Genomic DNA, 26,460 nt, shown 5'->3' with positions numbered 1-26,460 from the left:
AAATTATTATTTATGTATTTGCACACTTTCACTTTCAACACTCTAAAACTTAGAGCTCAAATAAGTAGAGTAGGATAGACTCTGATATTCACCTTAAAACCATAAAATTTTTTATTCCTTATATTTTGGCTGTTTTCTCCCATCTCTATTATACTTTTCCTATTTTTCCCTTTTCATGTCTTTATTATATATTACCCTTCTTCCTTTTATGTCTCTAGTTATCTTTCTTACTTCTACCTATCTCTGCTTTTGTCTCTTTTTGACATTTCATCTTGTGGCCACATATAGCTGAACAACATTTTAAAGATGACTGTGCTTATTTTATACACATTTCTATTTCCTGTTCTTCATTTAAAAGCAGGTAGAAAGAGCTTACTTTTTTTTTTTTTTCTCTTTGTAGCCCTGTGTTGATTTTGACCATGTCAGATTCAAGGGTCCTACAGAGAAGAAATATTTGGCCATGTCAAATATAGCCCTTTAAAACCATCTGAGCATCTGTAGGCCTGTCCTATTCCAATTGTACTTGGTCCCAAGAGTTTACCTGGCTTAGAGTATAGGCTGTGGCATATCCAACATCTGAAAAATCAATTCTGGAGTTAAACTTTTAGTTTATAGTGTTAATAGTTTAGAACTGAGAAGGACTTTGGGTGCTATTTAATCATTAAAATGAGGGAAACTGTCACCCAGAGAAGGCATGCAGTTGCTCAAGGTCGTGAAACTGGCAAATGACAGGTCAAAGATCAGAACATGATTCAGAGAAATTTCTATAATGGAAGAGTGGTGCTTATTTATATACTGAAATACTGTACTAGGCTTGGGGAATAAGGGAAGCCTCTGCCCAGAAGCAGGGGAGTATAATAAATAATGGAGTCCCTTAAAAAAATTTCTGGTCCTGTGGATCCTAGATCCTAAATCTCCTGGAAAAGAAAATGTATCTGGTGTGTGCTTGATATCACTGTGTGTATGTGTATATTTGTACAAATCTGTGTAATCCATCTGAACAATCTTCAACCTTATCTCCTTTCAGAGTTCTCTTTTTCCCTATGGTATTGGAAAGGGCTACTACGTAATGAAGTTTAAATTTTTTGAAATAACATTTTATCACACATGCGTGCATGCTCACTTGCTCAGTCATGTCTGACTCTTTGCAACCCCATGAACTGTAGGCCACCAGGCTCCTTTGTCCATGGGATTTTCCAGGCAAGAATACTGCAGTGGGGATGCCATTTCTTTCTCCAGGAGATCTTCCAACTCAAGGATCAAACCTGCATCTCATGCATTGGCAGGTGGATTCTTTACCACTGAGCCACCTGGGAAGCCCCAACTTTTTATCATAAAGACTTGAAATAGTATTTGAAAGGCAGTACAGTTTAGGATAACAGTTCCCACTAATATTTCCTTTTTATCAGACTAGTGGAAGCCTCTTCACCTTGTTTATTGTCGGAAGACATGCTGGGAGAATTTTGTCAAAGTAGCTGTCACACAGGGGATAGTGACAGAACTGATCATGCAAGAATTAAGAAGAGATACTTTTTCTAATTATATTATAGAAGGGTATCCAAAGACTGCTGATACTGTCCTTTGATTAATGTATCTGAGAACATTAAAATGTTCTAAATGACTGAAAAAGAGAAAGGTGGTATTGGTCCTACAACGAGAACTGGTTAAGAGTGATTTATCTTGAAATCATTTGTACAGAGGCAGTGAGAGTATCTGATTGAGTCTAGAAATTCAAATAAAAGGGAATGAGTTGATGGCTGTGAGGTTCGAGGATTTTTTTTTAGAAATGAGAATTACATGCAAGCTTTTACTGTAAGTATTAAATATTCCTTAGTGTGTCACCTAGGTCCTAATTTTCCCCATAGTATGGGAGTCAAAGTGTCAGAACAGGCTGTTTACCAGCCCTGGTAGTGTGATGTGAACTACTTAATCAGGCCTGAGTTGGATATTCCCATTGTATTTTTCAAATTTTCTAAAATAATGTGGTGACTCCCATTTCTCAATGAAAAAACAGCCTTTATCATAGAAAAATCTTTGTACTTTGGAAATTTATTGTGAGTACTTTTGATTGTACCACTTTGGTGTCTCTTAAACCCAACTGCCCGTCTCAGTCAAGACCACCACAATCTTTGTTCAGACTTTCTTACCTTTTCATCTGGACCCCCTGCCACTCATCCACACTCCTGCCAGAGTGATTTTACTGATTGGATTGTTTATTTTCTGTTTAAAACCCTGAAGTAGCACTCTGTGACCTTTAGGTAAACTTCAAATTCCTTAACATCTCATGTAAGATCTTTGTGATCCACTTCTCATTAACTTCTGTGGCCTTATCTGTCATTACTTCATGTTCTAGCCAAATTGACTTATCTAATGTTTCCTAACTTCTCATGCATCTGAGCCTTCACTTATGTTATCTCCTTTCCCTGGAATGTTTCTTTCCTGACTTCTTCCCTTGCTTTCCCTTACTCATTTTTCTAGGCTTTGCTAAGGGATCATCTCTAGGGAGCCTTCCTTGATCACCTCTTCTTCTCAATACCTCATTACATTTATTATAGTCTTTAATTATTAGTTTGTCCTTCCTCTCAGACCATCAACCACTGGAGGATACAGATTGTAGCTTTTTAAACTTGTATCCCTTGTATCTAGCACCATGTTTGGTGTGTAGTAGGTGTTTGCTAAATGCGTGTTGGATAAGTAAATCTCTTTTAAAAGACAAAAAGGTCATCTTCTGTAGTGAAATAACTTCCTAATCTTGTGGCGTATAGGATAGTTCCACTAAAAACCCCTGAAGTCATCTTGTCTCTCTGTAAATTAAGGGCACAAAGGATACCACCTTTATGAACTTGTTCAGTTAATTTGATGGATCGTAGCTGATTGCTGGTTTAATCTCAGGAAGTTTTAGTTTCCTGCTTCTGTCCCAGTCAAAGTCATAGCCAAGGCAGATTTCTTCCTAGGCTCACTTTCACTCAATGCACATTTACTAAGCATTTGTGATGTGTAGACTCTGGACTAAGTGCTGGATATTAACAGTATGGTAACATAGGTCCTTATCCTCAAAGAAATATTAGTCTTATGAGCAAGTTCATCACCTAGAGTTTTGAGTCACTGTATGAGTGAATTAAAGGTGTATGTAATAGTAGATAGTCTTTGAGTTCTAACATATTTGAATGAATCAGCCAACAAATGAACTGTTTATTCTCTGGTAATGAGAATACTTTAATAAGAACTGGAATTTGTGAGAGATACTACTTTATGGACTGTTAGCTAGTAGACAATTTCTCATTTTAATTAAGTAGTATTTTCTTCTAAATTCACTTGCTGTAACTCCTGTCTTTTCTGAAGATGGTTGACAACAGTGCTGTAATATCAAAAATAATTTTCTTTATTAATAAAGTAATATATTTGAGATATGTACACACAAAAAATTCAGACTGTTACAGATTCATTCTTAGATGCAATGCTCTCAAATTTAATGCTTGATATCTTCTTCTCCTTCTCTATTCATTGTTACTTGGTAAGTAGTTATTTTTATTAGGAAATGTCATTCTTGGGTTCCTTCTCACAATTTTGCATGTATGAACCAGCAAGAACTCACCTTGGCTCATTGATGAGAACACAGAGAAAATGATGTTAATCACATTTAGAAGTGGGCAGTAATGTCAGTTACTCTTCTTTGTTTTACAGAGATGAACGAAATCAGTCCATCATTGTAAGTGGAGAGTCTGGGGCAGGAAAAACAGTCTCAGCTAAGTATGCCATGAGATACTTTGCAACAGTCAGTGGTTCTGCCAGTGAAGCCAATGTTGAGGAAAAGGTGTTGGCTTCCAACCCCATCATGGAGGTAAGACAGCAGCAGCCACGGCCTTCTTTCTGTATCCTCTCCGTAAGAACCACACTGAGAAATTTGATTGAAACATCACATGTCAGAAAGTTTGGGACCTCCCAACCACTAAGAGTAGGAAAATACTGTTCCAGATATTAGTAAGAGATCTAGGAAAAGTAAAAATTCAGTAAAGTAGACATTTTAAGTAAAGTCCAGCTATAAAGGATTCCACTGTATTCCATAAACCTGTGTTTTTAACCTACCACTACATTGTTGCCTCCAAGTAGCTAGCAATGGCACTTCTTTTCCTCAAGTTTCTTTTCCCTGGTTAATGGACTTGTATTTGTTGCTGCTTGTACTGGAAGAATAAGCTACTCCTTTCCCCCTAATCCTGAGCTTATTTAAGCTCCTAAAACGTGGGATTCACTGTGCCCAAGCATGAATGAGCTTTATTCTTCCTTTACCCACATTTCGTTTTCTGTGTGTAGTCTAATCTGTTTAGCTGTAAGTTTTTATATTTTTCCAGCTAGAACTATAAACTTAAATCATGATCTTGGAAACATTTTTCTGCATGTTTCTGCCAAGCATATCACACAGTTTTAGATTAGAAAAAGAAATTTGCTAATATAAATTCTTGAAAAAAGGAAGATCTGTGAAAAAGATTTCCTTTTTTCCCCCTTTAGTTAATTTAACTTTTTAAAAATTTCTTTACAATGTTATGTTGGTTTCTGCCATTCCGCAGCACAAATCAGCCATAATTATATATATATCCTCTACCTTACTAGCCTCCACCCCTCCCCGCCATCCCATCCTTCCAGGTCACCACAGAGCCCCAGACTGGGTTTCCTGTGCTACACAGCAACATCTCACCAGCCATCCATCTTACACCCAACTGTGTATAAATGTTGATGCTACTTTCTTCATTTGTCTCACTCTCTCCCTCCCCCAAGACCATTCTCTAATGGAGTCCATCTGTATCTCCATTCCTTCCTGCAAATAAGTTCATCAATACCATTTTTTCAGATTCCCTATATATGTGTTAATATATTTGTTTTTCTCTTTCTGATTTACTTCACTCTGTATAACAGGCTCTAGGTGCATCCAACTCACTAGAACTGACTCAAACGCATTGAAAAGATATCCTTTCAAAAGTAGACCATATATACAAAGTAGACATGCTCAGACCAAAGAAAACAGACCTTTTCACGTAAAAATTTGAGTATTTTAGGATTTGTAACTGGAGGATTATTTGTGTATTGATGTGATTTTAGGAAAGTTACATTAAATGGAGAAAATAAGTCTCAGTAAATGGAGAGAAATGACTTTGGACATGCAGAAACAAACTTTTTTTTTTCTTTTTACTAATAATCCAGTCAGCATTCTTTATTCCTATTTCTTTCCCTTTGTCAAGTCTTATTTGTCACCCAAACACAGATGGCGTTTAGAACTGGCCTGGTGCACCAGTGATACGAATGGTTTTTGCACTAATCAGCCCAGAGGTAATTGTGCCTGGTGTGCAGTGCTGTGTGTGACACTTTAGAATAGTGTGCCGTGACCCCTTGCCCACAGGGCTACCTTCTAGAGCAGCAGGACTTCTGTTCTTGGGATTGAGAAAATAAGAGATGCTGGGGAAGTTAAGAGCCTCCTGGGCTGGGGGAGCTATGGAAAGAGAATTGGAAATGTTTTCTGAAATAGCATGGACAAGAGAAAACAGATGCTATGTCAAAAGAAAGCAGTAGAGATCTTAAGAAAATATTAAGATTTTGAAGGAATTTAAACTATATATAGATATAATGGTGGATCCTACTCATGTTCCTATTGTGATAATATAGTCTGTATAGCCCATTTCTTGTTTTGGTTTAGATAATAGCAGGGATTTACTTTCTGCCATTCTTTTTACTGTTTTTGATCATAACAAATTCTTGGTGTTCAACAGTAGTTTAGTCCATTTTTAGTCCCTAACGTTAGAAGATACCAAAGTCCTGATTATAATGGCATTAGGAAACCACATCTCTTCTAGATTCAGGCCATATAATAACATATAAGTCTGGAATGAAGCTTCTGGAATATATCAAGTTGAATGAAATATTTTATGACCTTGCTATATTCTAAAAAATAACTACATTTTTTCCTACAACACAGATTTGTGTTATGTAGGAGTGATATTAAAAATTTGAAATGGCTACAAACACTACTTTTTAAATACAGTTATAAGGAATTTACCTCATTTGCTAGGAAGAACAAAAAAGATAAAGATAGCAGTTATACATTTTAAAAAATTAATTTATTAAAAAAATTTTAATGACAGCAGTTATGCTTAGCTGCTTCATTCTGTAATATTGTTTAGTTTCTCTGCAAGAATTTTGATTAGTAAAATTTGTTAAAGAGATAACTACTTTTCAACAACTACAGATAAGGGTATCCCAACTTGAAAGGTTAAAATGAAATATAGGGCTAAAAAATGGTGACAAAGGGTTTACAGTTATAGGAAGAAAACATAGGTAAAATATTGAATATGTGGCCTAGAAAATTTGTAGCTTTTAAGCCTGCCTCAGGATTATGTCTCTATATCAGAGCCCTTTACTGTGATGTCAAGAAAGGCATGTCTATGTCTCCAGTGATTGCAGTCATCCTACACCTTGAACATTGTAGCCCCGTGACTTATGGGATTTGCACATTATCCTTTGGAAAGCCAGCAGCTCCTCATCCTCAGCACAGACTCCTTTTGCAAAATACAAATGATGTACAGAGAAATAAATGATTCTTTTTTGCTCAATTTTATGACATTTGCTTTCTTGCCCTTCTTATTTCCTAGAAATTTTTATCTTAAGACAGGGACCAGGAAAGTGATGGGGGCACACTGGGTCTTAATAGTTCTTTTTCCTCTTTAATAAATTGTAGTTCAAGATTTTCATCTCCATTTAGTAAAGAAGATTAATGCACTCAACATGTCATTGAAATCAGTGGTGAAATCAAGGCCACAAAACTTCTTTCCTTTAACAATTTCTTGCTGACTGAAATGAAAATAGCATTAGGGAGGCTGTTATAAATACAGTACTTGTAAGACTGAGGAAACACTTAGGGGGAAAGGACAAAAGGCACTATTTATATCCAGTACCTTGTTTCCATATCGGGTTAAAAGGCTTAGGATCATATAGTTTTATTTTTGAAAGGGATGCTACTGATCATCTATTCTAGAAGCTGAAGCTGCACAGTTCTATGAAGACCTGCAAGACCTTCTAGAACTAACACCCAAAAAAGATGTCCTTCTCATCATAGGGGACTGGAATGGAAAAGTAGGAAGTCAAGAGAGTACTCTATTACCTGTACTCCAGTTACCTGGAGTAACAGGCAAGTTTGGCCTTGGAGTACAAAATGAAGCAGGGCAAGGGCTGACAGAGTTTTGCCAAGAGAACACACTAGTCTTAGCAAACACCCACTTCCAACAACACAAGAGATGAGTCTGCCCATAGACATCACCAATATTGAAATCAGACTGATTATATTTTTTGCACCTGAAGATGCAGAAGCTCTATACAGTCAGCAAAAACAAGACCTGGAGCTGACTGTGGCTCAGGTCATGAACTCCTTATTGCCAAATTCAGACTTAAATTGAAGAAAGTAGGGAAAACCACTAGGCCATTCAGGTATGACCCAAATCAAATCCCTTATGGTTATACAGTAGAAGTGACAAATAGATTCTAGGGATTAGATCTGTTAGACAGATTACCTGAAGAACTATGGATGGAGGTTCATAACAATGTATAGGAAGTGGTGATCAAAACCATCCCCAAGAAAAAGAAACACAAAAAGGCAAAGTGGTTGTCTGAGGAGGCCTTACAAATAGTGAGAAAAGAGAAGCGAAAGGCAGAGGAGCTCCTTGGGCTTTGAAATCACTGCAGATGGTGTCTGCAGCCATGAAATTAAAAGACACTTGCTCCTTGGAAGAAAAGTTATGACAAACCTAGATAGCATATTAAAAAGCAGAGACATTACTTTGCTGACAAAAGTCTGTATAGTCAAAGCTATGGTTTTTCAAGTAGCCATGTAGAGATGCGAGAGTTGGACCATAAAGAATGCTGAGCGTTGAAGAATTGATGATTTTGAACTGTGGTGTTGGAGAAGACTCTTGAGAGTCCCTTAAACTGCAAGGAGATCAAACCAGTCAATCCTAAGGAAAATCAATCCCGAATATTCATTAGAAGGCCTAATGCTGAAGCTGAATATCCAGTACTTTGGCCACCTGTTGCAAAGAGCCGACTCATTAGAAAAGACCCTGATGCCGGGGAAAGATTGAAGGCAGGAGCAGAAGGGGATGACAGAGGATGAGATGGTTGGATGGCATCATGGACTCAATGGACATGAGTTTGAGCAGGCTCTGGGGGATGGTGAAGGGCAGGGAAGCCTTCCGTGTTGCAATCCATGGGGTCGCAAAGAGTCTTACACAACTGAGCCACTGAACAACTCCTGCTCGTCTATTCTAGTCAGTTAACACGTGAGGACACTAATGCTCTTCAGAGGATTAAATGATGCAAGCTGGTGGTAGGGCCTGCTGTGATACCCAAGTCTTCAGATTTATATTTCATTTACTCCTTCTACCATTCTTTGCTATATGTTCATATACCTTATACTCAAAGAGAAAAGGATCTGTTTCAAGCCTGGTAGCTCGCTGCTGCTTCTCACAGAGTGTGGTGATTTTGGCAGGTCCACTCCACAGTCTGAGGAGATCCAGGGGAGGTGACATGTGGAGGTTGGGATAGGAGTGGGAGGGAGGAGAAGCTGTAGACCACCTCCCCAGCTTGCCTAGTTGCTGGGGAAGGTGCTGAGGACAGTGCCCCGGAAGCACTCAGTGACTCTCACTGCTCTGCCACTGCTCCCACGTGTAACCTCATCTCCTCTTTGACAGAGTGTGTTGTGTTGAAAGAAAACTTTGCATTGATCCATTAGTTTCATTTTCTAAACAAAATGAAATAATAGGAATATATGGAGACTTTTTGTTGTGTTTTTTGTACTGTCAAGTTTTGCTGGAAAAGTAGTTTCCAGCCATTCTTTCCATCTTTAATGTTAATCTTGAATTTAGCAGTGTTTTCGTTGTTAGAACAGAATAGGATAATACCTGTCATATTTCAGAGACTAAACATGTTTTCTTTGATTGATCAGAGATTCTAATGTGTTAACTTTTGTGGCTGTGCTACTACTGTTTTCATCACTTGTGTTTGTATTGCCTTTTTTTTTCCCTTATATTGCTTTCTTAATGCTGCAGAGCATTCTCATATCTTTCTGCTGCGGTTTCAGTGTACTAATCCTAGTAGTCACAGGCTTTGCACAGGGAAAGATATTAATTATATGAAATTATCCAATTAAGGGTTTAATATATCCACTGTGTGAACCCTTGCTTTTCTAACTGCAGCATGCTTTTTGCTTTGCCTTGAAGGTAAAAATTATAGAAGCATGTCACCTAAATTAGAAGGCAGTGCATATGCCATTTTAGTGTTTAAGATGATATTAAAAATTTAGCAGAAAGTTACATTCTCTACATTCTGTAGCAGATATCTCACAAGTTAGATACCACTATCAAATTCAAAGCCAAATTTTACTGTCTCTGGTTTCTGAAAACTGCTTTGAATTGAGGGGGTAATTACTAATGCTCCACTAGTAAGCAATCCAGCTGAAACAAAGAGACCCTGAACACCAGGGCAATATTTACAGGAAAATATTAATTTGTCTTAGCCAGCTTATTTACATGAAACAGACTACATTTCAAGAAATAAAAAACCTAGTTATTTAACCAGGATGGCTTTTGCCTAGGCAGCCCCTGGGCCCATCTGTTCTTTTCCTTTGCTGACATGAATGAGTGTGTTCCATGCCTTCTTCCACGGTGAAGACCCAACCACTGGCCTCCTGTCTGCTGTTTCTGAAAATCACTTGTGTGAAAATAACAAGGCTGATACTGACTGTTGGTATATACCTGTGTGGTTGTGCCATGACAAAGCATGTGGTTTACAGGGGCAAAATTGGTTCTGTTTTTAAAAGAATCACTTTTAAAGGGTTGTGTTCACCTCTGTTCTGTCTCTCCCTGAACAAATCTGTTCATGTCAGGGCATGAATTGCACTTCTAAAACCGTATTTTTTTCCCCTTGTTTTTCAGTCAATTGGAAATGCTAAAACAACCAGGAATGATAATAGTAGCCGTTTTGGGAAGTACATTGAGATTGGTTTTGATAAGAGATATCGAATCATCGGTGCCAATATGAGAACTTACCTTTTAGAAAAATCCAGAGTGGTGTTCCAGGTAAGCCGGGCCAGTATACATACAGATTGCTGTATCATTCCAGAGCTCACTTTATTCCCAGATTCTCTTGAGCATGTTATGTCAGTATTACTGCAAACTACATCTGGACTGAAACATGTGAAACAATGCCTGTCAGAGAATACTGACTAATAGTCTTGGGACTGGACAATGATTTAGGTTTAATGGTTTTGACTGTTTCCTCCAGACTCTTGTAGGAAAAGATTAGTTAAGAAGAGGTGCTGTTAGTTTAGTCTTGTCTGTCACATCTCCCAGTTGATAGGGAAGACATTGGTCTATGCTTCAATGAGTTATGGTTTGAACTCAGTTCAAAAAAAAAATGTTCTTGACCTTTTTCCTTCCTTCCTTTTCTTTCAGAATATGGTATTGTTTAGATAGAAAGTTGGGAGTCAATAGATCCTCATAACTCAGTTGTGAACCAGTGTCAGAGAACACACTCAAGTCTAGGTATTGGTGTAAGACTTTCATTCATACATATGCTCTTAGTCCTTTTGAAGGGGGGAGTGGGGGTGGCTTCCAGGATCTCAGTTCCCCAGCCTGGGATTGAACCCAGGCCTTGGCAATGGAAATCTGGACTCCTCCCCACCCCCAGGGAACTCCTGCTCTTACTCCTTTTTTATTTATAAATGGGAAACACTATACATTACAACACTGGCAGACATGCATTTACATGTTTATGCTCAGGGAATGTGGACTTACCATTGGAAAACTCCTAGTACAGGACTCCTGGTGACCCACTGCAAACTGTGAGATGGGGTTCCTCTACCCGCTTCACTGGATGCCTGCCTCATGGAGATTCCAATAGCCCTGGCACTGCCATATAGCTGAGTCTACAGTTTCCATCGCACAAGTCTATTAAGGCTTAGAATGTGTCTAGGAAAAACATACTGAAAATCATGAGTTTGGGCAGCCTAGAACTATTCAGGCTTTGACTTTAGGGATGTACCTGATTTGTGGCTACCTAAATGTAATACCTGATTTGTATAGTAAAGCAATAGTTACCCTCCTCCATTGTTCTAACATCTAGATACACACAGAACAGTGTTACTGTGCACACATGTATGCTTGAATAGGTTAAAAAAATATTTAGTAGCCAGAAGAAACAATGGGGGAAATATGTGATCTAAGGGAAGACTGAGTCTGCATAGTACAGATTTGATTGATAGGTAGACGATGAAAGGGATAACTGGTATGGTGACCAAAGGCTAGTAGTAGTGGGGCCTAACCCTTCTTGTCTAGAAACTGTGAAGCAATTCTAGCTGTTCCCCAACCCACAAGGCTATATAATATTGAGGATGTTTGGTTATATCAAAGTGAGTCAGACAGAGAGTACATGTTTGATATTCTTTCATGTACAAAGATGGTCAAAGCATTTCTGTAGAGTCTCCAGCTTTTCTAGTTGTCTGTGTACTGAACCCCCTAAAATATTGCCTGAAAAGTGAAAAGTGCAAGTGGCTCAGTCATGTCCAATTCTTTGTGTCCCCATGGACTATACAGTTCATGGAATTCTCCAGGTCAGAATACTGGAATGGGTAGCCTTTCCCTTCTCCAGGGGATCTTCCCAACACAGGGGTTGAACCCAGGTCTCCCACATTACAGGCAGATTCTTTATGAGCTGAGCCACAAGGGAAGCCCAAGAATACCAGAGTGGGTAGCCTATCCCTTTTCCAGAGGATCTTCCTGACCCAGGAATCAAACTGGGGCCTCCTGCATTGCAGGTGGATTCTTAACCAACTGAGCTATGAGGGAAGCCCTCATATTGCCTATTCATGCTTATAGTCACTGGTATATTGTTTTTTTGTTTAAGGTCTTCTGTCCATGTAATAAGTTTTCTTTATCAGACACCAGCCCCCATTACGCATGAAACCTGACCTTGGCCTTACTTTGCTCTATTCTCCTGTCAACTGAGTTCAGCTGGTAGAGAATCTGCCTGCAGTGCTAGAGACCTGGGTTCAATCCCTGGGTTGGGAAGATCCCCTGGAGAAGAGAAAGGATACCCACTCCAGTATTCTGGCCTGGAGAATTCAATGTACTGTATAATCCATGGGTTCACAAAGAGCGGACACAACTGAGTGACTTTTACTTTCACTTTCTGTCAACTGAATACACTGCAGAATTCAGGAATATGATGATAGAATATAAGAATTAAGTTTTGTATGAATAGTATTATTACATTGTATTTTGAAAGTATATATGTGGAAGAAGGCAGTCAGAAAATACTAAGAAATGGTCTTAGAATTGTACACAATTTATTTTCTATTTGAAATATATTTTTATTGATTTTAAATATATAATTTAAATTGATATGGATGATGTAGTACATTTGTGGATTTCTTACAAACTACTACAGCAGATGGTCCAGTCTAAGATATGGGAAAGATGGGACTTTTTTCCCGAGTGTTACAAAGACCATGAATCTAAGAGGTACTGTGAGAAAATGTGAGTATTGGGCTGACAGAGATTTTAGCTTCCCCAAAAAGTCACTGATCTCTTATGACAGTGCCATATAGCAAGCTATTTACTAGTTTAAAAAGCATTACTATCACATATATTATGTTGAATATGACCAACAGATACACTCACACAGATGCACATAGTTAATAAATCATGTTTCAATAATCATAGATATTAAACAAAACTTTTCTGAGTTTTAGATTAAAATTCTGTAATTGAAAACTCTTCTTATTTCAAAGGCAGAAGAGGAGAGAAACTATCATATCTTCTATCAACTTTGTGCCTCAGCAAACTTACCTGAATTTAAAGTGCTACGATTAGGTATGAATATGACATTAGATTTATTGTGCTGGTATTATCTTGTGTTTATCTCCAAGTTCACAACTTTACTTCTTAAAAAGATTATCTTGTACTGAAATATTTATGGATGAAATAAGAGGTCTACAGTTGGCCTCAAGATAACCCATGGGATGGATAAGGGGTAAGTGCCTGTATAAATGGAACAAGATTAGTCTTGAGTTGATACTTGTTTAAGATGAGTGTGATGAGTACACAAGGGCTCATTATACTAGTTTCTATACTTTCGTGTATGTTTGAAATTTGCCTTGTTTAAAAGGAAGGAAAATATAAAGGAGTTTATGTGGTGTAACCATACAAGGTCTCTGATGAAGAAAGGTAAAAAGTGTTTGAAGAAATTATCCTAGCATGTATATTGAAATAAAACCTTTAGGAAAGGACTGTTCACTTAAACTCTACAAATATTTTGCTCCATTATTTAATTTGAGTCTTGAATTAAAATGTAGCTAAAAACACAGTCAGACTCCAGACTACACAATTAATTGTGCTTTCGCTGCCTCTAAAGCAGAGTGGACATACGGGTAGAAGTCAAGGCCTTTTCATAGACTGCAAATCTTTTTAAAATTTTTCCTTAATTGCAGGAGATGCAAATAACTTTCATTACACGAATCAAGGTGGCAGTCCTGTGATTGAAGGAGTAGATGATGCCAAGGAGATGGCGCATACCAGGCAGGCCTGCACTTTGCTAGGTATGTAATCTTACCCTTGAATTCTTGGAAGCAATAGCTCTCTGACTCAAGCAACCTTTGATTTGGAATATTGGCTTAGCTTCATATTAAGTGGTGAAAATTTGGGGGAGATTTAATTTTTTTTTTCAGATTTAATGTTCTTCATAAAAAACATTTGGGCATCAAATGGGCATAGAGTTTCTCTTGGGGATGATGGGAACTATACTGAAAATATGTTATGGTAATGATTGTACAACTTTATAAATTTACCCAAAACTTTTGAATTGCATACTTAAGATGGATGAGTTTTATGATATGCACATTATTCTTCAATAAAGCTATTTAAAACATACATTCAGGCTTCAGGGGAAAGATATGGGGCTGTTTACTTAAATTTTTACAAAATCTAAAACGTGGAGCTGAATGAAATGGGCTTCTATACAGAACTCATGTTTTAGAGGATTTTTTGTGGGTTTTGTTTTTTTTTTTTTCATTTTGCGTGTGTTTTTGTGGCCTGGAAATGTAGTTGAGCTGGCTTGGTGACAAAACAATGTATTACATGTAGTTTGTTTGTTTCTGAAATGGCTCAGGTCACTGTTTTGTTTCTAGATTAAAAAAAAATGGATCTACATATAAATAAATTGACCTTTAGAAATGTAGTATACAACTTTTAGTGCTGAATTATTTATTTAAATGTTTCAGCATATGAATAACTCTAAAGCCATATATTGGTATTTTGAGGAGTAACCTGAGATGAGTTAATTTAATTTAAAAGTATTGTTAATCAGAGTATGATCCAGCACCACTATGGAGCTTGTAAAAATTTAGAATCTCAGACTTACTAAACTAGAATCTGCATTTTAACCAGATCCATTGGTGATCCATATGCATATTATAGTTTGAGAAACACTGCTTTACTTCCAGTGCGAACTCTGTTTATAAACAGAAAATTGCGAATTTGAAAAAACCATAACACAGGAGATAGTAGAAACATTCCTTGTAAAATGAACTATGAATTACCTGTATATGATTGCATATTTGGGAATAATTTTACTATTTTTACTTGAACATAATATATATCTAATATTCTGGAAAAATCTTACCTTATTGAAAAGTGAAGCCTCATCTGGTAAAACACCAAGGGCTGACCTGCTTTCTCATCCTGCCTGATCTTTCAGGTCCTGCTCTAGTTCTTTGTTTAGGTACTCACTTGTCAGGCTGCGGCATGGCACCAGCCTGAACATTTTTAGTTGTGTGGTCTCTTTGACTTATTTTTGGTCTGTAGTTAAAAGAAGTGATTGAGTAATTTGACTTAAAACAAACTTACTGAGCCACAACTTGCATTTAGAGTAGAGCTAAATGGAAAAAGGTAATAGTGTTAGTGAGATACTTAAATCGTGTGATGAATTTGTTTAGCACTTACCATGTGTCACACAGTGTGTTAACTTTACTAAGTGTATTTTCTCCTTTAATGTTTACAAACTCCCTTTGGGATAGTCTCTAATGTCCCTGTGTTTCAAATCAGAAACTAGAAGGGTGAAGGTGTCTGCCCATGTGAGATGGCAGGTCAGGAGCGGAGCCCGGCTTCCAGCTGAGGTCCGTCTCGCTGCACAGCCCATGCTCTAAACCATAGTGCTAAAGTGCATCTGTGTTAAGGTCGACAAAGGTGAAAGTGTTGTTGGCTATGGCACATTATAATGTGTACAACATCTGGCAGTATTCAAGTGTTAAAAATTAAACTTAAAAAGTTAAATTATCTGCTTTAATTGTTTAGTGCCTATTCTGAAATTAATCACTGTTCATTTACTCTATTATTTCAGGAATTAGTGAATCTTATCAGATGGGAATTTTCCGAATACTTGCTGGCATCCTTCACTTAGGCAATGTTGTGTTTATGTCTCGAGATTCAGACAGCTGCACAATCCCTGTGAGTTCAGAGCAAGCTTCCTGTGATGACAGTTGATTTGTGTTTTAGTTTTGTTGATTCTTTATGGAACCAATGTGTATGAAGTCTCTCTATTAACTAACATTAATAATTATCAGAGAGATAATTATTGGAGAGATATACTGTCTAGAGTAGAATTTTGAACTGTCAGTGAAGAAATGTGGATTCAGATCCGTGGTTCACAGTGATTGTTTGTGTGTGTGGAAGGGATGGGGGAGGAGAGAACTTGGGTATATGTGTGAGCTGTATAAACAGATGTGGGAAATATTAGATGTGAAAGTTGGATTGGTGAGTCTACAGTGAAGAGCTTGTTTGACCCCTGACACACATACCAGAATTGATAAGTTTATTTGTCCTGTGGAATATGGTTTAAAACTTACTGAAGAAATTATTAGCAGTGACTACCGGGAAAAGGAATTAGATGACTGGAGAGATATGGTGTCTTCACTATGATTTACATATTTTTCCCCATGTAGAGATGACTACACACTGAGAATTAAAATCCAATTCATTTGTTTAAACTGTAATAAAACCTAATGGTCTCAGAATGTTCTCACTGGGCATTGTGATTTGTAGTATTTTCACCACCATCAAAGATCACACACAGTGCACACACTCACACATACATGCGGATACTTATTAGGTGTTTTTTAACTTTATTAAAATGGAGACAGTTTTAATATAATTAATTCTTTTTCCATCTTGCTTTCTTGAGTATTATAATAGGAAACAACTCTGAGATTTATGTTTCACTCTTCAGACACCCAAGTTGATATTTGCAAGTCTACATGTAGATTAATTCATGTGACTTAAATTTGGGTAAATTAGACTTTAGTTTTGAAATACACGTTTCAGCATCTCTGCCTGGGTTCAATCCCAGCTTTACTATTTATGTACTCTATGTTTTGGGGTGAGTTACTTAGCTTCTCTGAACCTTAGTTTCCTCATTTTTAAAATGAAAGAGACTTTTTTTTTTTTTTTAACCACTTTTGGACTGGTTGCTCTGATCGAGCTTCATGCTGGATAAATTATATTCTAAAAATATTTGTAATAAATACATAAGAACTTTAATAAGTGCATAAGAAATATTTTAATATATGTATAAACTGAGTGAAAATAGGAACTCGGAACAGAGCAGAACCCTGAAGCACGGACTCACCTGGGAGGCATTTGCTGAACCCAGTGAGCTATGGTTTTCATAGCCAAGTGGGGTGCGGAAGACAAAAAACAAAGCCTCAGACTCCTATAAACAGGGGAACAGGAAGGCAAACTTCTGCCTAAAGCTGAGACCCTAAACGGGGCACATGCTCACCACCTTCTCCAAGAGTACAAAGAAAAATCAAGTCTCTAAGCGGGGGTGGGCAGAAATAGTTCCCTAAAAATTTAGAGCAATGAGCTGCCCCTCACACTTATTTCCCAGTTTGTTTTCATAGTTCCTGGATGGTCCCCAACAGCAACATACACAAAACTTAGCTTAAATTGATCCTGGATTGGTAGTGCCCTGGATGCCTGACAGAAGCAAATGCAAATCCACCTTCAGTCCAGGCCTCAACAGAGTCCCATGAGAAGAGTTACAAGAAATACTGACTCATAGTCAAAAATCTCAAATCTCATGATAAAACAAAATAGAAAGAGCTAGGCAAAACAACAGATAGCAGTCAAACCTACTAAGAATGCTGAAAGAAATTAATAGCAGATTTGACACAACTGAGTAGAGAAGCGATAAGCTGAAAGACAGACGTGAAGAAATGATCCAAAATGCAAGATGGGACCCACAGATGGAGCCCTTAACAATAATTAAAAGAGATGAAGAATGGAGTAATAGAATCTGATTTTAGTCTAATGAGAATTTCTAAGGGAAAGAAAGAAGAGAATGAGGCAGACAAAATGTTTGAAGAGGTAATTACTAACAAATTTCAGAACCTGTGAAAATGACACTACACCACAGATTTGGAAAGGACAAAAAAATCCCGGATAGAATAAATAAAAAGAAACCCACCTCTAGGCTCACCATAATGCTACCATAGGCAGAGAGAAAAATCTTGAAACACAAAGAAAGATAAGACATACTAGTGTTGAAGAAGTAGCAATTAAACTGATTGCTCACTTCCCAACTGCAGTAATAGGAGTCAGAAAACAGTGGACCATCTTCAGTGTTCTAGAGTATATAATTACTAACTTAGAATCATATATCTAGTAAAGATATCTTCTTAGAATGAGGAAAAGATAGATATGTTTTCAGACAAATAGAAACTTGTGAGAATTTGTCACCAATAGGCCCTCACTAAAGGAAATATTAAAAGACATGGTTAAGGCAGAAGGAAAGTGATCTGGATACAAGATCTAAAATTCCAGAGGGAATGTGAATCAATAAAAAATGGCAAAATTTGATTAATTAAAAGAATAATAATTATGAATTGAACTTCCCAGGTGGCACTAGTGGTAAAGAACCCACCTGCCAGTGCAGGGGATGAGATGTAAGAGATGCAGGTTCATTTCCTGGGTTGGGAAGATCCCCTGGAGGAGGGCATGGCAACCCACTCCAGTATTCTTGCCTGGAGAATCCCATGGACAGAGGAGCCTAGCAGGCTACAGTCCATAGGGTTGCGCAGAGTCAGACACAAATAGTGTACTGGGCCACAAAATACTTTTTACAGAAAACTCATTACAGAGGGAAAGGTAGTAGAGAAACCTCACAGACATTCCTGTAACCAAGCAACCAGTCAGCATCACTTGAGTTCTGATGCAGCATCCTGAGGAGGGTACCACATTGCTTCTCTAGTATTCCCACCAAAAAGGCATGCCAAATCTGATCATGAGGCAACATCACACAGACCGAAACTAAGGGCCACACTATCCTCTAAAGTATCAAGTTCTCAAAAGACAAAATAAAAGAGTGAAGAGCTCCTCAAATTAATAGAGATTAATGAAATAAGATAACTAAATTCAATGTATGAACCTAGATTGGATCCTGGACCATAGAAATGTGCCTCCCTAGTAACCCTATCCTCAGAGGACATTATTAGGTCAATCAGTAAAATTTTCTAGGTAATAGGGTTGTATCACTGCTAATTTTCTGATTTTATTTGTTGTACTATAGTTATATAAGATAATTTTAGGAAAATACACAGTAGAGTATTCAGTACCAAAAGGGCATCATGTTTGCAACATGCTCTCAAAAGAGTCTGAAAAATAATATGTATGTATATGTATGTGAAAGAGTGAGAGAGAAAGAGCAAACTTGGTAAAATGTTAATATTTAGGGAATCTGGGTGAAGGGAATACTTTGTACTTTTCTTGTAACTTTTCTGTTAGTCTGAAATTAGTTTAAAATAAAAAGTTAAAAAAACTAAAGTGAATCACCAGCCCTTTCTTCCTCCCAAAAAGATAGAACTAAAGTACTGGATAGCAAAGCTTATAGATTGGGATTGAGTGTTTGGAGTTCATGTTATTTAATTACATTAAGTTAACTAATATATCAATTCTTCTATCATAAAAACAGAAACAGAAAGTGAAGCTTTCAAACTAATAAAGAGGAAAATAAACTAAAAAAAATAATCCAAATATAGCAAGAAAGGGAGAGAAATTTTTAGAAAAGGAGGGACAAGTAAAGGCACAAAAAAGGTATTAATAGAAATAATTACAAATGAACCAACGTTTCAGTTAATATAGATTGTCAGACCAGTTTTAGAATTCAGGTATATACTTTTGAAAGAAGCGTTCCTGAAAAATAAAGGTACAGATAGTTTGAAAGTAAAAAGTTGAGAAAAGACACCATAATAGCTAGAAAAATACCTGGTAGGGCTGTATTGATACTGTACAAAATAGACTTTGAGGCCAAAAGCAGTACTAGAGATAGAGTCACTATGTATTGATAGAGATTTTTATTCACCAGGAAGATGTAATAGTTCTCAACTTGCGTGTACTTAATGATGTAGTCTCAAAATATGTAAAGCAAAAGATTACCACAAGAATTAAAAAGACACATCTGTCATAGTGGGATATTACTGACTTCTCTCAATTACAGATAGGTAAAGAAGTCTAAAAATTAGTTAAGTTATAGAAAATTTGAACCAAACAGTTAACAACATTGACCTCATAGAACAAAAATGGTAGTACCATTCAAATAAAATGTTTAGAGTGCTGATCTACTTCTAAATGATGTCACACAATTCATATATAAATGAATGAAATAAGCTGCTTATTGAAGGGAGTTGATCCATGTTGATGGTAATGGTGCTGATTTGTGTCTGAAGTGATTACTTGGGAAGAGGGAACATGAAAGAAAGAAGGGACTGTTTCAGTGGGAAGGGTCAGGGGAGGAGGGTGTCAATAGACACAGGGTTTAATAACAATTCTGACATAAACTGGAGGTGTAATTTTTGCCAAGCTAGTCTTTTGGATGTTATATCCTAATTTGTCAATTAGAGATAGCAGTGTTCACCCTGCCTGTTCCTCAAGAATGTTATCAGATGCAATTGAAACATGTGAGTGAAGATGTTAAAAAATATAATGTACTAACATGAATTAAATTAAATAAGTATTTTTAATTTATGAATACTTTGCATGCCTACTCATGGAAGACATTGTAGGTGATACAGGGATCCCTGTAGGTAAGGGATTCCCAACCTCCAGGATCTAATGTCTGATGATCTGAGGTGGAGCTGATATGATAGTAACAAAAATAAAGTGCACAGTAAATGTAATGCTCCTGAAGCATCCCCAAACCATTCCCCCACTCCACAATCCATGGAAAAATTGTCTTCTACAGAGTCAGTCCTTGGTGCCAAAAAGGTTGGGGATCCCTGCCATAGATGATGCAGGGGATCCTTAGATTAGAAATACTAGTCTGAGAAGCCACACAAATAACTATTAAGTTGTCTGTTTATAACCTTTTAGTACCTCCACCTCACACCTCCCTGCCATTGACCCTCATTGCTTTTAGAGGAAGGACTAGCCATGAAACAGCCTCTGGCTTCATCCCCTACATTTTCTCCCTCACGTAGCTTCAATCCCTCACATCTCTGGTTTCCCTCCCACCACAGGACTTCTTTACCAGACGTCGCCTCTACTTGGAAGACCTTTTCACCAAGTTAACCTCTTCTTATTCTTCAGATCTCAACTCCATTTCTCAAGGCCACTGTCTCCTGTCTCCCTGAATAGGGCACATTCCTTACACATGGCATCTTAGTATAGTGTCCTCTTTTGTAGTAATTTTAATTTTAGGGCGCAATCATTTAGTTAATGTCCATTTCCCCTAGTGACTATAAGTTCTAGGAGGACAGGGTGAAAGTGAAAGTGTTAGTTGTTCAGTCATATCTGACTCTGCTACCCCATGGACTGTAGCCCACCAGGCTCCTCAGTCCATGGAATTCTCCAGGCAAGAATACTGGAGTGGGTAGCCAGTCCCTTCTCCAGGGGATCTTCTTGACCCAGGAATCAAACCCGGGTCCCCTGCATTGTAGATGAATCCTTTTACTGTCTGAGCCACCAAGGAAGCCAGTACATGTCTATTTTTTTCTGCTGGCATATAATATATTTGTAGACAAGCTGACTCATTTTTCTGACTGACTAAATGAATGTGCCTGAAGACGGGTGCAAATAAGTACTATAAAGAGACAAAGGAAGAGGTCATTTTTTGAAGTGAGTCCTAGAAGAGATTACAAAATGCTGCCTAGTTTCTGGTTTGACGGATGATTGTGATTATCACTGATCAGCTTCAAATGCTCTTGGTGTTTGTTGTAGCAGAGAAATTGTCAGGTCTAATTGTTACCTCTTTGTTAATATTTTTTAGTAAATTCTTACTTGATTGATCTGGTCCTAGGAAATAACCCATTCTCTTTTGGCAGCCCAAGCATGAACCCCTCAGCATCTTCTGTGACCTCATGGGTGTGGACTTTGAGGAGATGTGTCACTGGCTCTGCCATCGGAAGCTGGCCACTGCCACAGAGACGTACATCAAGCCCATCTCCAAGCTGCAGGCCACAAATGCCCGCGATGCATTGGCCAAGCACATCTATGCCAAGCTCTTTAACTGGATTGTAGATCATGTCAATCAGGCACTCCATTCTGCTGTCAAACAGCATTCTTTTATCGGTGTGCTGGACATTTATGGGTGAGTGTATTTGGCTTAGTGGTCTGAGCATTTCTTTCTAGACATTATCTAGTAACTCCAAGTAGGTATTTGATTATGTCTCCTACTGGTGAGCTAAAGGGAAAATTAGAAGAGAATTTTTTAAAGTCTAGTTTCATTTGCTAGTTTGCCTTCTCTGGGTACCTTTCTTTAATGTTGAACCCCTTCCTATACATTTGTGCTTTTTGATGCCTAATTTTTCATCATCTGGTTCACTTTTCAAAAAAACTTATGACATTTCTATTCCCCTCCCCTCTGTATTTATGTAAACATTGTGAATCTGTGAATTGACAAGAGCAGTAGCTTTATCGTAATTCTGATTGTTCCCTACTTGGGGATGAATATGCCCTCAAAAACTCATACTATTGAATAGATTCACAAGCTGCAGCCTTGAAAAAAAAAAATCTCTGCCACTTTGCTGATGTCTATCTGCTGGGTACATATTTTATGTTACTGACTTAGAAAGCCTTATCTTCACTGATGTGGAAAGAAAGTTTTGCCATGTTGGGGAATTTCCTATTTCTCTCTAATGTGCACATTTTGAATATTTTTTAAAAGCTATTTTTTCCTTTTTCTCCTCTTCTCATATTATTTTTGATTTTACAGATTTGAAACATTTGAGATAAATAGTTTTGAACAGTTTTGCATAAATTATGCAAATGAAAAGCTACAGCAACAATTCAATATGGTAAGAATTTTCTTGCTTAAATAATATTCTGCCAAAAATTATTCTTTGAATTCCTAGTATGTGTTTAAAGACTGGCTCCTGAAGTGAAGTTATGAATTTCAATTATTATCTACAGTTTAAAGCAGTTAAACTGCTGAGGAACTTATGATTAATGAATGATGCAACCTTGGAAAGATGTTTATGGTCCAGATTGGATTCAAGGTCATCTGCTGTCTGAGAACAGTAAAAATTTGGTCCAAATAAATTGAGAGAAGGAAGCAGAAAGTGTGTTAGATAGTGACATAGGGATGTGAAACTTGGACCCCAGGGATATCATTCAGTTGGTTGTCCCTGAGGCTAACTATATGTGGAGTTAATACTATCTTAACTCTTACTTGCTGTATTAGCAAGATGTCAGGACAGTCTGATGATAAGACCATTGGATGGCATCATCGACTCAATGGACATGAGTTTGAGCAAACTCCGGGAGATAGTAAAGGACAGGGAACCCTGGCATGCTGTAGTCCATGGGGTCACAAAGAATCAGACACGACCGAGCAACTGAACAACAACAGGGCAAAAAAGTCAGGACATATTCTCTTTTCTACATATTTTTTATGTATTCTATTTTATATATTCTCTTTTCAACAGTCTGAGACATTCACCGAGACAATGGCAGTGGAAGGATTTTGAGTGGCTTTTGTGAAGTAGTAATAGAAATATGTTATCATGGTGTTGGGAGATTTGGAAGCACTTAAAAATGGTTGGGCTACAGGCTGTATGGTGGGGTTGATGGTGACCTCTGGGAGGTCACCTTCCAGGACTGCTACTGCCAGTGCCCCGTCCCCAAGGCGAGCCACTGCCGACCCATGCCTCCACAGGAGACCCTCCAACACTAGCAGGCAAATCCAAGCTCAAGTGGATTCAGAGTCAGCTTAAAACATGTTCCTCAGAATGTCAAATTTCTCAGGATGTTAATAGACATTCCACAAGATAAAGTCATGTTAAAGAAAAAAAAAGAAATGCTGCAAACCCTCTACATCTCTATGTAGGGATTTATAAAGCACATTAGCTGAGGCGGGTGGGGGAAGCACAGAGAAATCAAGCAGGAAATATATTTAAATTGACTAAGCAAAAAAAAAAAAAAAATTAAAAATATTGGAATCCAACTCTGCATTGATTTTCCAGGGGATCCTGGGCAAGTTAATTGATCTTGCTGGGCCTTAGTCACCTCATCTGTATAATGGGGATGGTAACAGTACCTATTGCATGTAGTTATATGGATTAAAGAGTTGGGATATGTAAAGTGCTCACCACGTGCTAAGTACAACTTTTAAGTGCAAGATTAGGGGTGGTTATTATTGATAAAATAGAATGTTTAAAATGAATCACCTATAGGAATTAGAATATGAAAAAGAATAGAACTGAAGGATGAGTAAGAGCCCTATTATCCTCATCATACAAAGAGGGAGGTTGAGTGGTATACCCTACAATTGATGAATGAAAATGGAAATTTTAAAGATATTATTTTAAGTTACAAAAATGATAAAAACTAAAAGATCTAAAAATTATAATATCAGAAAGATAGAGGAAGAACAATAAAGGGTGATATATATGAATTTGGCCTCATCTGTCGCATCAGAAAATCAATAGATAGTGTTAAATGAATAAGTAAAATAATAGCTGATGAGCATATACATCTTCCCTGGTGGCTCAGCTGGTAAAGAACCCACCTGCCAACGCAGGAGACACAGGTGATGTGGGTTTGATCCCTGGGTCAAGAAGATCCCTTGTGGGAGGGCATGGCAACCCACTCCAGTACTCTTGCAGGAAAAATCCCATGGACAGAGTTGCCCGGCAGTCTACAGTCCACGGAGTTGCAAAGAGTCGGACATGACTGAAGCAATTGAGCACACAACAACAACCATGTTGTTAGGGCTTCCCTGGTGGCTCAGCAGTAAACAATATGCCTGCAATATGGAGACACAAGTTCAATCCTTGGGTCAGGAAGATACCCTGGAGAAGGAAATGGCAACCCTCTCCAGTATTCTTGCTTGGGAAATTCCGTGGACAGAGGAGCCTGGCAGGCTATATTCCATGGATTCACAAAAGATTCCTACACGGCTTAGTGATTAAACAATAACAACAACAACAACAAAGCATATTGCTTAGAGATAAATATCAGGAGAAATAGCTGAGGGAGTTAAAAATGGTTGTTTCCAAGGAATGAGACTGGGATTGGGTCAGGATAGAACAGGGGATTGTTGCTTGTCATCATAAAACCTTTAGATTATTTGATCTTTGTAAAATATTGCATAAAATATTATACTTTGATAAAAATTTGGACCCTCTTTTTAGCAAATTAAGCTACTTAGTACAGTGAAATAATGTAGAAATGATCTTAAAATTTTAAGCTGTTTCTATAAGAATGTGACTGGTATATTTTGTGTCTCTGCATAAGGAACATTAATAAAAACCTGTCAGACACTAAGTGGAATATTATTTTTTCTCAAGGTTTTCCTGAGTTTCTCAATACTTTAATCAACAGCAGAGCCTTCTGCTCTTTCCCAGTATCTTTTGGCACCAGGTGACTGGAAGAATTAAGGATCTAATGCCAGCCTTGTCAGGGACTGGCTAATTTGTTTATTTCTCAAGGACCTCATGTCTCTGCATGTGTGTTTCTGACTTTCTTGTTTCCCTTTCCCTCTTTCTGTTTCTATCCATCTGTTTCTTCTGTCTCTCTCTCTTTCCTCATACACACACACACACACTGCAGCGTAGCCTCTCTCTGCACAAGAGAGAGAGGATTCCCTCTCTTATTTCTCTTCCTTCTCTCTTCCCTCCCTCTTATTATCAGATGGCATATATTTTCCTTCAGATGGTATATATTTTGTCTAGGTTTGTGCTTCCTCACTTACCTCACACTTAAAGCAGTGGTTGAGGTGCTTCTGTCTTCTTAACTTGCTTAAGTCCCATTCATCTTGACTTCTTGCAGCATCAGCTTTCCCTGTTAATTGTCTGTTTCCCAGTTCTTATATCTGAGAAAAGAGAATGTGATTAACCCAGTTCATTTGTTCCTCAGAGCTCTCTGGCCCTTAACTAGCTGTGACCTGGAGCATGGGGTCTTACAGTAAAGAGCTTGGTGCTCAGGCTGCTCCCTCAGCGGGGGCTGTGGGGTGGGCAGTGGGCAGGAGAAACATGCTGACTGGCAGGTTAGTGCTTGGAGTCATTACCTTATCCAGTAAGCATCTCTTGCCATATTGAACCTCATGCCCTTAATTTTGCAATTAAGAATGGAAAATTTTTGAGGTCCCATGGATTTTGGCAAACTAAACATAGAGATTTGCATGAGAAACAGGCTCTAAAGTTTGGAGCAGTGTTTCTATTGTCAATGTGAAGACCACACTGCATATAGACTAATGGATTAAAGAAAGATAGGACTCATTTGTGGGGAATTATTGGTACCATCAGCCAGGGCATCTTGCTGACACATGGTGCCCCATTTGCCTTCTAATTAATCAAAAGAACAGAAGAAATTTGCTTTCTAATTAGCATTACATAAATATTCATATGTATGACAAATTTGAGGTTTTTTTTTTTACTAAAGTTTCACACCTGGTTAGACTATGAATGCTGCAAATGAGCCAAGAACAGCATTATAATAAGTGTAAAATAAAGTAGGAAAATTCCAGATGTGTGAGGAGAATAAAGTATCAGAAATCTTGGTAACTCTTTTAAGTTTCATGGGGTTTGGGTTCTAGGAAATATGTGTTGTCTGGTAATAACCACAGAGGGATAATCTTCCCAGAAAAGTTGCAGGACATGTGAGAGAACCAGTGTGACAAAGGAGACAAGAAAGGAAAGCAGAACCCTGCAGGAAGAAATGAGTATAGGTCATTAGCACCTATAGAAACTAGAAGTTTTGGTTTGGCTCCATTGGCTGGGCAGCTTGATGCAGTGCTTCTATTGCCCTTCCTTCCTAGACCAACCTAATTACCTTTCACTGCAGACCTCAGGTCACACAGCCCTTCCTCAAGGAAGACTTCCCTTGCTACCCTGTTCCAAATTAGTTAAGGACTCCTGAGCTCATAGCTGGCCATTAT

General features: G+C 37.8%; 1 protein-coding gene across 8 annotated transcripts in view; it reads left to right on the top strand.

The window, feature by feature from the left end:
• Positions 1–26,460, top strand: part of MYO5A (myosin VA) — a 199,843-nt gene that overhangs the window by 87,404 nt on the left and 85,979 nt on the right. For all 8 annotated transcript variants that reach the window (XM_043918818.1, XM_043918823.1, XM_043918821.1 and 5 more), the window contains exons 5-11: positions 3,685–3,841; positions 9,972–10,115; positions 12,827–12,908; positions 13,526–13,633; positions 15,433–15,539; positions 21,407–21,672; positions 22,297–22,378. In XM_043918818.1, the coding sequence (XP_043774753.1) occupies positions 3,685–3,841; positions 9,972–10,115; positions 12,827–12,908; positions 13,526–13,633; positions 15,433–15,539; positions 21,407–21,672; positions 22,297–22,378 (946 nt within the window). The remainder of the gene's footprint in view (positions 1–3,684; positions 3,842–9,971; positions 10,116–12,826; positions 12,909–13,525; positions 13,634–15,432; positions 15,540–21,406; positions 21,673–22,296; positions 22,379–26,460) is intronic.

Source organism: Cervus elaphus, chromosome 12 (assembly GCF_910594005.1).
Source record: "Cervus elaphus chromosome 12, mCerEla1.1, whole genome shotgun sequence".
Classification (NCBI taxonomy): Eukaryota; Metazoa; Chordata; class Mammalia; order Artiodactyla; family Cervidae; genus Cervus; species Cervus elaphus.
This window is presented reverse-complemented; position numbering and strand designations above follow the sequence as displayed.